Genomic DNA, 12601 nt, shown 5'->3' on the forward strand with positions numbered 1-12601 from the left:
TAGTAGTAAAAACTAACGATTCGTGGATTGAATATAATACTCGGGGTAAATTCAAAACCTGTTCTAGTAAGAATGATGATTAGCCCAAGAGATCACGAATACAATAACACTGTTTTTTTTTCCTCTTTTCCTCAGCCAGAAAAGAAAAAAAGAATATGACACTGAGGTTTCAAGTGAAAAAAATGGGAATCCACCAACATTTGTTTTGAGCATATAAGCGTCATAAGGGTTAGATTCAACTACATCATTATGCGAAGGACTGCGAGTCCCACTGCTGAAATGGAGACCAGTGTACCAATGCAGTATTTGATAACTTCGTATTTGGCCGCTTCTAGCTGAGCTCTCAATGCATGAATTTCCTGCAACAAACAAATAATCATGTGTTATCAAATCTTCCCAAGTTCAAAAACATGAAGAGAAGTTTATATGAGTAAAGGAGATAGCAATACTCTGTCAAGCTTGTTCGTGAGGTTTGTTGTTTCTGAATTCTGATTAGCTAGCTCATCACGTATCCGGCTGTAATTAACAAAGAGAATCACAATCATATTATACCATATAATTCAAAAACCTCACGCCCTCCACCAATGTAAGTGTTGGTAAAATGGTAATAGTCATGTGAGAAAATGTGGAAGTTTTCATACCCTCTTTCAAGATTCAAATCCAAACGTTGTCCAGCTGTTACCTTATCAATTTCATACCTGTTTCAACTTAAGATGCCTTAGTTTCAGATTGTTTAAAAGATATACCAAGATGACGTTGGGAATGTGAGAGAGGGTAGATAAAAATGAACAAAACCTTAGCTCGCTTCTCATCTTCTCTATATCCCCTCTTAGTTTTTCTGTCTCGCGTTGTAAAACGGTAAAATGATGCTCCTGCAAAACCAAGTGAAGAAAAGTTTTAACACAACATCATATGAAAAAGCTGCCTAAGACTCACAGAGAAAGAGAAGATAAAAACAGATTATCATGTGTTAAATTTATAAAGTCCCCATAAATCTTAGAATTGAAAAGTAACACAACCTCTCAAACTAGCCCATAATGAGAAGAAAGCATTCATAAAAGGGAGGACATGAAAATGTGAACGTACGTACTAATGAGCAACCCAGTATTGTAATCATAAACAAAAATATACATGAGGCAATGGTGTTTTAAATTGCGAGTTTTTCAATAGTAACAAATGTTTTGTATCAAACGACAATAGCAATTACAAACAACAAGTACTATATGCAAGATACTGAATGTATATGTCGTTGTTACCTGAGAGCTTTTGACTTCAGATTTAAATTTGGAGAGATTAGAATCTTGAATCATTTCAATCTGTACCCACACAGACACCAAGTAAGAAAAAAAAAAAAAAAAAAAGTTCGATTGCATTGCAAAAAGCAAACAAGAAACCTTCTGCATCTCAGCCTTGGAAACAAAGGACTCGGAGACATTCTCCAAGCTATCATTCAACACCTCAGTGATTGCAGAAGTAATGGCCTCAGCTTGTTTTGATGGTACACCTTGTGCTTCTAGACTCCTTACCTAAACCCTCAAACACACAAAAACAATTAAGATTCGTTGCTTCCATCAAACATGTTCTTTGATACTCTCTGCCTTAGCTTTTAGATCTAGGGTAACGTTACCAGAGCCAAGGTATCGACGAGGAAAGCACGCTTCCCATTGACTTTCGTGAGCTCCGAGATTTGCCTGAGCTGGAAGGGGCGACGATCAATTAAGCCGTAGGAGGAGGAGGAGCCCAAGCCTCGGGGTCTGGCGATTGAGAGCGCGGATTGAGCTCCTAGCAGAGCCAGGCGCTTCGACAAGTTCATCGATCACAAGGGGATTTTTTCTTCGCCGGAAAATGAAAATCGCGATTGATTGATTGATTGATTTTGAGAGTTGAGGAGAGGAAGAAGAGATTGAGGGAAGGGTTTCTTCTTCTTCCTTCCACTTGGGGGTTTGGTTTGATCTCGCGATGGATGTTAATTTACATACTTACCCTTTGACCAGGACCAGTATTCTAATAACCCGGTGATACCCAAAACGCGATCGTTTACTTACTTGCCCGCAAAGTCTTTTTCTTTCTTTTTTTCGTTTTTCCCTTCTTTAAACTTTTTTGATACTCCCACTATTTGCATAAATATTAAAAAAATTATTAATTTTTCCAAAAGTAGCATTCGATATTTAAATTAGGTGTGGTTAAACCAATTATAAATAAATATATATTATTTAATTGGTCACACTATACCCAATAAAAATAAAAATTATAAAATTATGAAAGCTACTTATATTTTGTAACAAACAAATTTTAATATTAAACAAAAACTGTTGAGTGTAATTCTTTATATATTAATTTGAAACCTACTCTTCTTTTGTTGTATAACGAAAGCTGAGGTACAATAATGATGTGCGGGTCAGGACCGTCAGGTCATGCGTTATGGCTAGTTACAAGGGTCACTGTCAAGAGGTTTGTGGGCTCAAGTGGTCAGGATCTGGTCAGCGGCGAGCTAGTGGTGGCAACGACAGTCTAGTACACATATGGGATCGTTCTAGCTCTACGCAGCATACATCTGCAGCTAAAGCTCTCGCTTGGTGTCCTTTCCAAAGCAATTTGCTTGCGTCTGGCGGTGGTGAAGAAGATAGGAAGATAAAGTTCTGGAACACTCAGACAGGGGCTTGCTTGAATTCGGTTGACACTGGTTCCTCCCAAGTTTCTTCTCTGTTATGGAGCAACAAAGGAAAGAGAGCTGCTTAGCTGACATGGGTCTCAGCTCACACTGTGGAAGTACCCATCGATGGTGAAAGTGGCTGAGCTTTCTGGTCATACATCAAGAGTTCTATCTATAACACAGTGTCCGGATGGTTGTACTTGTACTGTAGTCTCAAGCAGCAGGAGACGAGACACTGAGGTTTTGGAATGTTTTTGGAGTACCTGAAACCGTCAGAAAACCTGTTACAAAACCAGCTCGTGAGCCGTTTTCTCATGGGGCTCGTCTTCGATGAGACCGTGAAGGCTAGCCTACAAGGAAAGCCACTGATCGATAATTGATCGGATTAAAAGTTTAATTGTGTAATTTTGTCATCAGAGTTGCTAACTAAAAGGACGCTTAATGTAATAGAATGACAGAAGTTTTATCTTCTGTCACCACCTTTATTTGCAAGTCTTCGTTAGGCATTTTTGTGATCAATTCGTTGACTTCTCAAAAAGTTTTTCTCATCTTTCTTCTTTTGTTCTATACGTACATCTTTGGACAAAACTTGTTTGTTTGAGTGTGGAGCATTAGTTGTTGATAAAAAGGGGGTATGTTTGCTCTTCTTTGGTTTATATCATATAATGCGTCTGTTACGAAACAGAATAAGATGTTGTCAAACTTTATTATTATCTAAGAAAATCAAAGAAAACTTAACTTTTTTGTTTGAACAAAGCTTAGTAATATTTTAATACGAAACATGATGTATGGGGGTGAATTAAGACTTTCCTAAAGGGAGGTTTACTGATAGAAAACATATAGTTGGTCTAGCAAATACTATATGCAAGAGGGATATTCTCTACCACCATATTCACCACCACGACATTTCAGTACTAAGCTCTTAACCCCCAAAAACAAAGAAACATTTCAAGCTAATTCTGAGTGAAAGGCTCTCAACAAAAGACTCTTGTGCATAGTGTGTCTAAAACGCCTAAAACTGCTTTTTAGGATGCAGCAAACATCACCCAAAAACAGAAGGAGACTGAGAAAAGCTGGTTTAGTTGTGGAGGTAAGTGCAGGCTGCTCCTTTCCTGCAATTTCCATTTTCTCGATGGAACTTGCATACTCTTTGCCCTTTGAAGTTGTTATGCCCACCACTTCCACTTGACTGCCTATTCCAACCATACCCAGAATCTCCATTCTGGTTCTGTTGGTTTCCCCAGTAACCAGTTTGGTTCCCTCCTGACCCACCGCTTTGCATTGCTGACTGGTTTTGAGTTCCCCAGTTTTGATTACTGTTCCCAGACTGCATCCCTTGACCTGTCTGCATCCATCCAGGGCTTGTACTACTCCCTGGAGCTTGAACTTGGGCTTGGGATTGAGCTTGGCCTGTTACACCCCACCCGGAGTTTGCCGAATAAGCTTGTGGTTGTTGTACTTGGGCGGTCCCGCCCCATCCAGGATTAGGCATTCCCTGACCAGTTGGTGGAACCGAAGATGCAGCCCAGTTTACGCTCATTCCAGCTTGAGGAGGACCAGCCCATCCCATGTTTGGATTTACAACAGTCGCTTGACCCCAGCTGCTGTTTTGGTTTGTTGGAGCCTGAGGTTGTCCCGAGTTTTGACTGTTGTTCATACCCCATGCTGGTGCCTGAGCCTGAGTATTTGATTGGCTTGGAACTGGAGCCCTCCATGGATCAGATGCTGGAAACCCTGGTTGACTTTGCGAGGTGAGAGCACTTGGAGTTGTGGTGCCATAAGACGCAGAGGTATTCTGAGAAGAAAATGGAGCATCACCTCTTCCACGACCATGTGAATCAAATTTATCCGTCTGCATGTTACCCCAGCTTTGCATTCCGCCAACCGGTGTTGGAGATGGAAGAGGAGCAGAAGAACCATAGTGATTAACAGAAACGTTAGCCCGATCTGGTGTTGGAATTGGGTGGGTTCCAGGCTGCAACGCACCAGCAGAGTTTACAACCACAGGGATATCTGTCCTTGAAGCTTGACTCGGGACAGATTGTGCTGAAGGAAAACTCATCGACTGGACAGCTGACTGTGCAGAAGGCTTGGTTGGAGACCATCTGCTCTCAAAATTTCTCCTTTTTGCCGTTGGGGTTGTCATTTGAGTCGGAGTAGGCGATGGAAGGCTTCCGCCTGAACTCCAAGTATCCTGAGAATTCTTGGGAACGTCAAGGACTGATGGAGCGGTCCTAGCAGAAGAACCTATATTGGGTTCAGACTGGCTTGATTGACCAGAATAAGCTTTCGGGTAGCTATTATCCACCGACTGGCCTTGCTTCTGAAACAGCCCAGCCAATGCATCAGTCAGGAGAACAGAGTCCAAAGATGACTCGTTGGCTTTCCAGATTTCCAACTTAGCAGGGAAGTACCCAGTGTTGTTCCACTTACGGAGCTGCGCCATTGAAAAAGGTCCTTGAACTTTACCAGATGGGTCCTTGTAATGCCACATTTTCTCTGACTCATTTGACTTGGGAGTAGGCTGCGGAACAACAGGAGGAGGTGGCGTTGAGATTACGGGGGCAATTCTAGGAGACAATTCTGGTGGCGCAACAGCACGGGAACTTCTGGGAGGAGGTTCGGGGAGAGAAACAGTTCTCGGCTTCTCAGAGCCTAAATAGTGTTGCATGTCTTTTTCTCTTTCTCTACCTGAATTCCACAGACTATCACTAACCTTGTCGTCAGAACTACCAAGATAATCTCCTCTTCCATTAGAGCCTCTACCAGAGTAACTTCTACTTAACTCACGAATTGCGCTTGTGCTTGAGTAGCTACTTGTGCCAGTCCATGATTCATTGGAACTAAATCCTCCCTTTCGTGGCGATATCGGGTCTCTTCCTCTTCTGTTGAAGCTACTACTTCGTCTCCTCAGACTTTTCTCTAGATGCATTACAACAGCCAAATATCGAAAAACGTTAGAATAGATAACGCCAGACAATAGATGCAAGAAACAAAACTTGATTTTTATACGAAACCTTTTTCTTTTTCTTCTTTTTCATCTTCGTCTTCGGACTCATAATCTGGGTCCATCTTGGGATCAGCATGTATTTCTGGAATTTCTTCTAGCCTGCGCTGCCGTTCCTCTGGAGACTTTAGCAGTTGCACTTTCTCAACACATTCTCGCAGCGTAACAACGGGTTAAGGATTACTTACGTAAGTGAACAGAAAATAATGAAATTATATGCTTTTGACGACAAATGACAGATCATATGCTCTTTCCAAAGTACAGAAACATACACACAGAAACATTCCCAGAGCATCGGCAATAATCATTTTGACAAAGAACTAAAAAATTTCAACAGATAAGGATATTCTTTTCTGTGGCCCATGTCGCTAGCACGATCACGCAAATGGCTGAAACGTAGGATCTCTGCGTCCAACAACTGCATCATAAAAGTAACAAATTTCGAAACATAAGAGAAACGATAGAACACTAGTCATGCACATTGCCTGGACAGATTAGTACAGTACTACAGTTAATCTCCGTTTCCCAATCTAGAGAGCTCACTTACCAAACGTATAATAATGAGTAAAAGGACAATAATTAACAACTTACGTTTTTTACCCTCACTTCCTGCAGCGCTATGGCCTTTTCTTGTATATCACCCTAAAAAAAACAATTGACATTAGAATACCTAAAAAAGTAAAAGCATGACCGTCGACAGAATTTTAAGACGCAACCATATGCAGACTTCAAATAATATTAAGCATACCACTGTCAGCCTGTTGATTAATCCACATTTTATGCTCTGCCTTAGACGATTGCATTCATCCTGAAATTATTGCACGGAAGCTATTGGTTAAACATATGGCATTCTTGAACAATTACTGTTCGCTAACCAGGAGAAGTTCGCTCAGAAACGAGGAACACTGCCTCCTCGGCTTGTCAACATATGCAAATGCAAGAGAATTCTATGTAAGAACTAAAGTTCGAATCAGCAGAGGAGTGTGTCACCTCAGTGAAATCTTGATTTGATATAATGTCGATGGATATCACTTCTGTTTTGTCCAAGTTCAATATCTCAAGTACATAGTCTGTTGTTTTTTTGCCAACTTTATAGGGTTCAGGAGCTTTGCCTGTGCCTGTGTTTCAAACCAAAAGAGATTAGAGTCAACCTTTGAATTAACCATATATTAAAATAATCTGTAAAATGGAAACTAAACATACCAACAACTTGAACCAGTCGATATAAATCTTGCTTTTGATTTCCAGATATCCTTAACCTAACAAATGCACTCGCTACTTTTTCTTCGAATGCTGTAGAATCTTCAAGTAGATCTTCCACCAAGCTCCGCCTCAAGTATATCAAATTAATGTTGTGCATATCAACAGCAGCAAAATCATCAAGATTGGATTGACGCCCTTTCCTTGCACCCTTTTTACGTGTTTTACGTTTCTTATCCTTCCCACTTTTCACTGGATGGTCCACGTTTTCATCAAGATCCACATAGTCAGGGTCTGTATCAACAATGCTACCTTGAATATTATCTGCCTGCTGCTGCTCTTTATCAAGGAAATGGGTATCAAGGATATTTAACATCTCAAAGTGCCCAACATGAGATTTCCCGAACAAATTCTTAAGCCTGGAGTCGCAAACAACTTGGCTTTTACGACGGGGATCACGAAGATTGTATTTTTTTATATAATCCAGCAGGAGCGCATGTACTTCTGTGGAAGGTAAGAAAGATTTGTCACCACGTCTCATGTGCGCGACAACATCCAAAAGTTCCTTGGAAGCCCACGTTTCACCTGACGAGCTTTTATTAGCTGGTGATTGGTTTTTCTCCGCAGAACCAGACTTCGATCGACTTCTGGTCTTCTTCTTTTTTGGAGAACTATCCGAATCTGATCCTTCATCAGTTACATAGTCAACCTCCCTGGCTGTTCCCTGTTTACCAGCATGAGACTTATTTCCTTTCTGTGGGCTCTTAGCCTGATCAAGTTCCTCTGGACTTATAGATAGCTGCGTTTTCAAATCAATCCAGTAATCCTTGAAGAGAGATTCCCAGCTGGTCTTGTCATCAAAATCCAACTGCGCCTATAAAAGACAAAACGGATTCAGTGAGAGGTATCAGAAACAGAAGACTGACAGTCAAATTGATAGTGGAAACTAAGGTATAAACGAAAAGCAACTATTCGGTGTGGAACAACGATGACCAAATTCATAGTGTATTAGTCATATTTCAAAGTAAAAAGACAGAGACGTATGCTTATAATGCATCAACCAAGTTGAAAGCTCATAAACACGTGCATAAAGCAATAGAGCAATTCTCCAGGAGAAAACATAATCAGTAAGTATCATCAAGCTTTCTATGCTTAGTCCACAAAATGTTTGATGAGAGAAACGGTAAAAGCAAGTTCATGCGGTACTTGATCAGTTTTATCAACAGATAATCACAAAAAAAAAAAAAAATCAACAAGAAAGAAAAAACTAAAAGTGTATTCAATCAAGCATACCGGCTCCTTCTTTTCCTGCTCCTCTCTTTCTATCAACTTGATTGTCTCCATGCATGTTTCACACAAACCCTTATTACCTCTTATGCAAAAAAAGACAGCATCCTTAGCGCAGCCCTTGCATAATGAAAACACACATGTGTAACACAAGTATGTCGCAGTTTTCTCACATTTGCTACACTGGTGCCATCCTATTCATGAAAATGTAAAATTGTGTTAGGTTCTACTATAGAGACATAGAAATAGACCTTCAAAGATTAAGCTTCCAAATACATACATATACAGAGAGAGGAAACAAACGAAAGTATGACAAATGACCACTCAAACATTATACTATCTTCAAAGTGTATGTGATGTGTTATAATATATGAGGGACAGTGGCATACTAAGATACGGCACAGTGTTCTATAGGCTCTTACATTACATTAGCGTCTGTTATTTATTACCATATGTACCAAAAGTGATTGTGAACCCATTGCTAAAGACACGAATCATCAACAAATCGGTACAAAGGGAAAATAGCTTAGAGAGAACAATTAGTCGATGCCTAACAGAAATGAAAAATCAATATCTTTCTCGTTATATCAAAAGGTTCTCCTAACAAGTTTAAATGGATAGAATTATAGTGACGATGTCACCACTACCAAAGTATATAAAAGCATCAATGCTAGTGTATTCTCAAAAAAAATTACTTAATAAACGACACAAGAGATCCCACTGCTGCTACCGTTGACAACAGCGAATCAACTAAAAGCCACCGTTGACAAGTTCTTGGGGAATTTCAAAGACTACACAGCCTTGATAGCAATCAGTTGCCTTTGCCTGTGTAGCATTTGACAGTGGTACAAAAGGCTTGAGACTAAAGAAAAATTCAATAAGGAAAGACATGGAATGAAATACGATGTGCAAAACAAAAGCAATAGAAAATAACTTTCAACTAAAATTTCAACCTTATAATCTGAGAGGAGTAAAGGAAAAAAGGATTTAGGATAAATGCATACTATTAGCCAGGAACTCAAACGAAAGAAGAAACAAAAAGCTCGAATTACCAAGAAATTGCAATAAAAATCATAATCAGAATGACAGATAAAAAACATATACCATTATGATTTCTAAAAAAGCAACAATGTTAAAGACACTGTATATAACTAAGGTAAACAATATACATACACCACTCAGAGAAATTTTAGCAGATTATGCATCATGAATTCCTGAACTATATTCACTGATTAAATAGAGAAAAACTTACCACAGTTCCATTTACCCTTTGACCGGAAAAAATCCTCGTCTTGATTTACACAGGAAGGGTGGTAAGCTTTTGGGCAACCCCTGCAAGCCAACATAATCGTACATTTGAATACAACAAAAGTTATCATCTGTTAAAGGGACCAGAAGAAAGAAGGAGAAAAGAGCACATGAACTACAAATGTAAGTTTACCTGCGGTCACAAAGGACAAGGTCACCCCCATCAAAGCATATGAAACAAACATCTTCCTCTTTCTTCTTTCCCGTCTTTGTATTTCTCACCCGCTTCCTCTTTCCTCCAACACCCTTATTTTCTTCCTCGACGTCCTCTGCATCTTCATCCCCCGTCTCAGCCGTTACACTCTCATCCTGTGTCGCTGTTAGTTCTGTCATTTCTATCTCTTCCTGACTTTCCTTCCCCTCCTCTATATCAGCTAATGAGGAGTCTACATGCGTTTCCGCATCAGTCATGTTTTCATCTTTCTCCTCATCCTCATCCTCATCTTCGGTCCTTGCCTCTGTTTCTTCTGACATTTCAGAAGCTTTTGTTCCGTCTACTTTACCCTCAACAGACTCCTCTTGTGTCTCTGTCATTTCTGCCATTCCCATCTCCTCCTGTCTTTTCTTCTCCTCCTCAGTATCAGCTACCGATGAGTCTCCAAGAGTTTTCACATCCATCATGTTTTCATCTTTCTCCTGATCCACATCTACGGACCTTGTCTCTGTTTCTTCTGATGCTTCAGCAACTTTTGTTCTGACTGCTTTACCCTCAACAGTCTCCTCCTGTGTCTCTGTCATTTCTGCTAATCCCATCTCTTCCTGAATTTCCTTCCCCTCCTCAATATCAGCCACCAAGGAGTCTCCATGTGTTTTCACATCAGCCATGTCATCATCCTTTTCCTGATCCTCATCTTCGATCCTTGTCTCTGTTTCTTCTGACACTTCATCAATTTTTGCTCCCTCCACTTTATCCGTAACAGTCTCCTCCAGTGCTTCTGTCACTCCCATCTCTTCAAGATCTTCCCTCCCGCCCTCAATATCAGCTATCGAGGAGTCTCCATGGATTTTCACATCTTCCGCCATATCAGTCATGTCATCCATTTTCTCCTCATCCTCATGTCTGATCACTGTCCCTGTTTCTTCGGATGCTTCAGCAATCTTTGTTTCGTCTACTTTAGCCAGTTCCTCAGATAGTTTTTGGGTTTCCTCCAAATCAACTGTCAGTTCTGCTTCACCTACACCAGCCATTCCTTCACCTTCTTCCTCTATCCCATCACCATATTTAACATATGTTTCCACTTCTTCTGCAGACTCTGGTACATGCATGCCCACTGATTTACCAGCTTCTGGATCCTTCTCAAAATCTTCTTTGACATCATCAATAACAGTTTCCTTATCTACAGACGATTCACCCACTCGATTCTCATTTTTTTCTGAACCCTCATCAGCCACATCTTGGGGCTTAGTTTTGATCTCCAACTCAGGCTTTTCTTCCTCCTCGGTTGTCTTCAATAACTGATTACCCATAGCACCTCCTGTGACATCCATGTCTTCTTTTGCATCTTCATCTGTCAGATCTCTAGCTTCTTCACCAATTTGCAACTCTTTTAAAGGCCCTCGCTCTAAAGGAACTGAATCGCCTAAACCTTTATCCTGAGATGAAATTTCAGTAAAACCAGCCACGCTAGCTACATCTTTAACATCGGGAATATCTATGTCAACACTAACTATATCTTCCAAAGAGGCAGCTTGAGCTGCAGTGTCCTCCTCCATGACATCAACCTTTTCCTTTTCGGACTCTGTGTCCTGCCCTAACTTACTCTCTATCGCCTGACTACTCTTCTCATCGGCCATACCTCCACAAACTACCTCTTGGCTTCCCTCTCTCAGAGAATCATCTCCGTTTACCTCGGAAGCTGGAAGGTCAAATGATGGAGGTTCTTCTCCTGAAATCGAAACCTTTTCACTTCCTAACCCTAACAAATTAGCTGCTGAGTCACTCTGCTTAGCCGCACGGTCCTCTTCTCCTCCTTCACCAACCACCGGAGGAACCACCTCCACCGCAGCGCTACCGCCAACCAAATCCAAGGAACCGCACTCCTGAGCAACGAAACCCGCATCCTCTTCTCCTCCTCCTCCGCCTCCCTCGGCGGCCGCCGGAGACAGGTCTGCGGAAACGGCATCAACCACACCACTCATCTCAGCGACGGGATTCAAAACCGCAGCGGCGGTGTCAACCGCATCAATTCCTTTCGCACCCGTAGCTCCATCGCACCCGCCTCCTTCCTCGGCGGCAGCGGAAGATTCGCCGCACGGTCCTGTGAGATTAGGGTCGTTCGAAACACGAATACATTCGGGGTCATCTCGCATCGACTCAACGGAAGCTTTCGCCGAGTCGGAATCCATAAGCGATAAATAGGGATCAGCTTCGCCGGCTACAACACTCGTCCATAAAATCACAAATTAAAAAGAGGAAAAGATCTGAAAGCCTTTTTAGGGTTTTCTAGAGGATGATTTTGTTTTTTGTTTTTTTTTTTGCAAGAACATTTTCAGGTGTAGCAACCACATTAGATACATGTTATATTTACTAATTTCTAGGTCATACGAAAACTTTATTTGAGGTCGGTTGGTTTGGAACTATAGACGATGTGGTGGGAGTCTTCAATGTCTCAGGTTCGACCTCTTTTCTTCACCCTTACTTTTGTTTGCTCTTCCGCGAGATTGATTATCGTTACATTTTTCGTTTTCAATCTCCTATATATTATTTGTGAAACATTACCACTTCTTTTTGTAGCCACATGTCATCACTAAGATGATTCTTAAAATTATTAGAGAAATAGGTTGGTTTATCTAATTATATAATAAGTTTTTTATTAAACTAACCATAAATTCATTATTAATATCATTTATTATTTTCTTCGATAAAGATTACGGAATTGTCTAATGTGGGTAAAGTATATATGACAATTAATGATTTTGAATAATAAAGATCTATAAAAAAAATATATCTTCTATCAAATTTGTTTAATTTAAAACTATTAAAATATTTTTTTTTTAAACACAATAACCATATTATAAAAATTTAAATTTTTCTGTATATGTTATATTTTGAATTTTAAAAAATGACTATAAATCAGTAAAACTGTTAAAAGTCTCACATTCAAATTTTGCGATTTATGGTTTAAAATTTTTGTTATGACAAAATA

The 12601-nt window shown here is 40.2% G+C and overlaps 2 protein-coding genes and 1 pseudogene across 2 annotated transcripts; 1 reads left to right on the forward strand and 2 right to left on the reverse strand.

Annotated features, from left to right (window-relative positions):
- Nucleotides 1–99: 99 nt before the first annotated feature.
- Nucleotides 100–1936, reverse strand: LOC106315819 (protein FMP32, mitochondrial). The gene is made up of 7 exons (XM_013753644.1): nt 1628–1936; nt 1395–1526; nt 1257–1316; nt 796–872; nt 642–698; nt 450–516; nt 100–359 (listed from the first exon to the last, which is right to left on the reverse strand). The coding sequence occupies exons 1-7, from the start codon at nt 1811–1813 to the stop codon at nt 240–242; spliced, it is 699 nt and encodes a 232-aa protein (XP_013609098.1). The 5' UTR covers nt 1814–1936; the 3' UTR covers nt 100–239.
- Nucleotides 1937–1959: 23 nt separating this feature from the next.
- On the forward strand, nt 1960–2987 carry LOC106314238 (annotated as a pseudogene).
- A 405-nt stretch (nt 2988–3392) lies between these two features.
- On the reverse strand, nt 3393–11948 carry LOC106317767 (zinc finger CCCH domain-containing protein 19). The gene is made up of 10 exons (XM_013755541.1): nt 9589–11948; nt 9400–9479; nt 8154–8341; nt 6864–7734; nt 6651–6778; nt 6409–6468; nt 6252–6302; nt 6008–6078; nt 5671–5822; nt 3393–5575 (listed from the first exon to the last, which is right to left on the reverse strand). The coding sequence occupies exons 1-10, from the start codon at nt 11799–11801 to the stop codon at nt 3732–3734; spliced, it is 5658 nt and encodes a 1885-aa protein (XP_013610995.1). The 5' UTR covers nt 11802–11948; the 3' UTR covers nt 3393–3731.
- Nucleotides 11949–12601: the final 653 nt, after the last annotated feature.

The sequence above is a fragment of the Brassica oleracea genome, chromosome C9 (genome assembly GCF_000695525.1).
Source record: "Brassica oleracea var. oleracea cultivar TO1000 chromosome C9, BOL, whole genome shotgun sequence".
Classification (NCBI taxonomy): Eukaryota; Viridiplantae; Streptophyta; class Magnoliopsida; order Brassicales; family Brassicaceae; genus Brassica; species Brassica oleracea.

Excerpts from the sequence above, each read along its gene's own strand:
- LOC106315819 (XM_013753644.1), bottom strand. The coding sequence starts at position 1,813 with ATGAACTTGTCGAAGCGCCTGGCTCTGCTAGGAGCTCAATCCGCGCTC. Across the intron at positions 1,317-1,394 it reads CCAAGGCTGAGATGCAGAAG|ATTGAAATGATTCAAGATTC; the intron begins GTTTCTTGTTTG and ends GTGTGGGTACAG. Across the intron at positions 517-641 it reads GATTTGAATCTTGAAAGAGG|CCGGATACGTGATGAGCTAG; the intron begins GTATGAAAACTT and ends TGTTAATTACAG.
- LOC106317767 (XM_013755541.1), bottom strand. The coding sequence starts at position 11,801 with ATGGATTCCGACTCGGCGAAAGCTTCCGTTGAGTCGATGCGAGATGAC. Across the intron at positions 6,079-6,251 it reads AGGAAGTGAGGGTAAAAAAC|TTGTTGGACGCAGAGATCCT; the intron begins GTAAGTTGTTAA and ends TTTATGATGCAG. Across the intron at positions 5,823-6,007 it reads GACATGGGCCACAGAAAAGA|GCTGCGAGAATGTGTTGAGA; the intron begins ATATCCTTATCT and ends ACCCGTTGTTAC.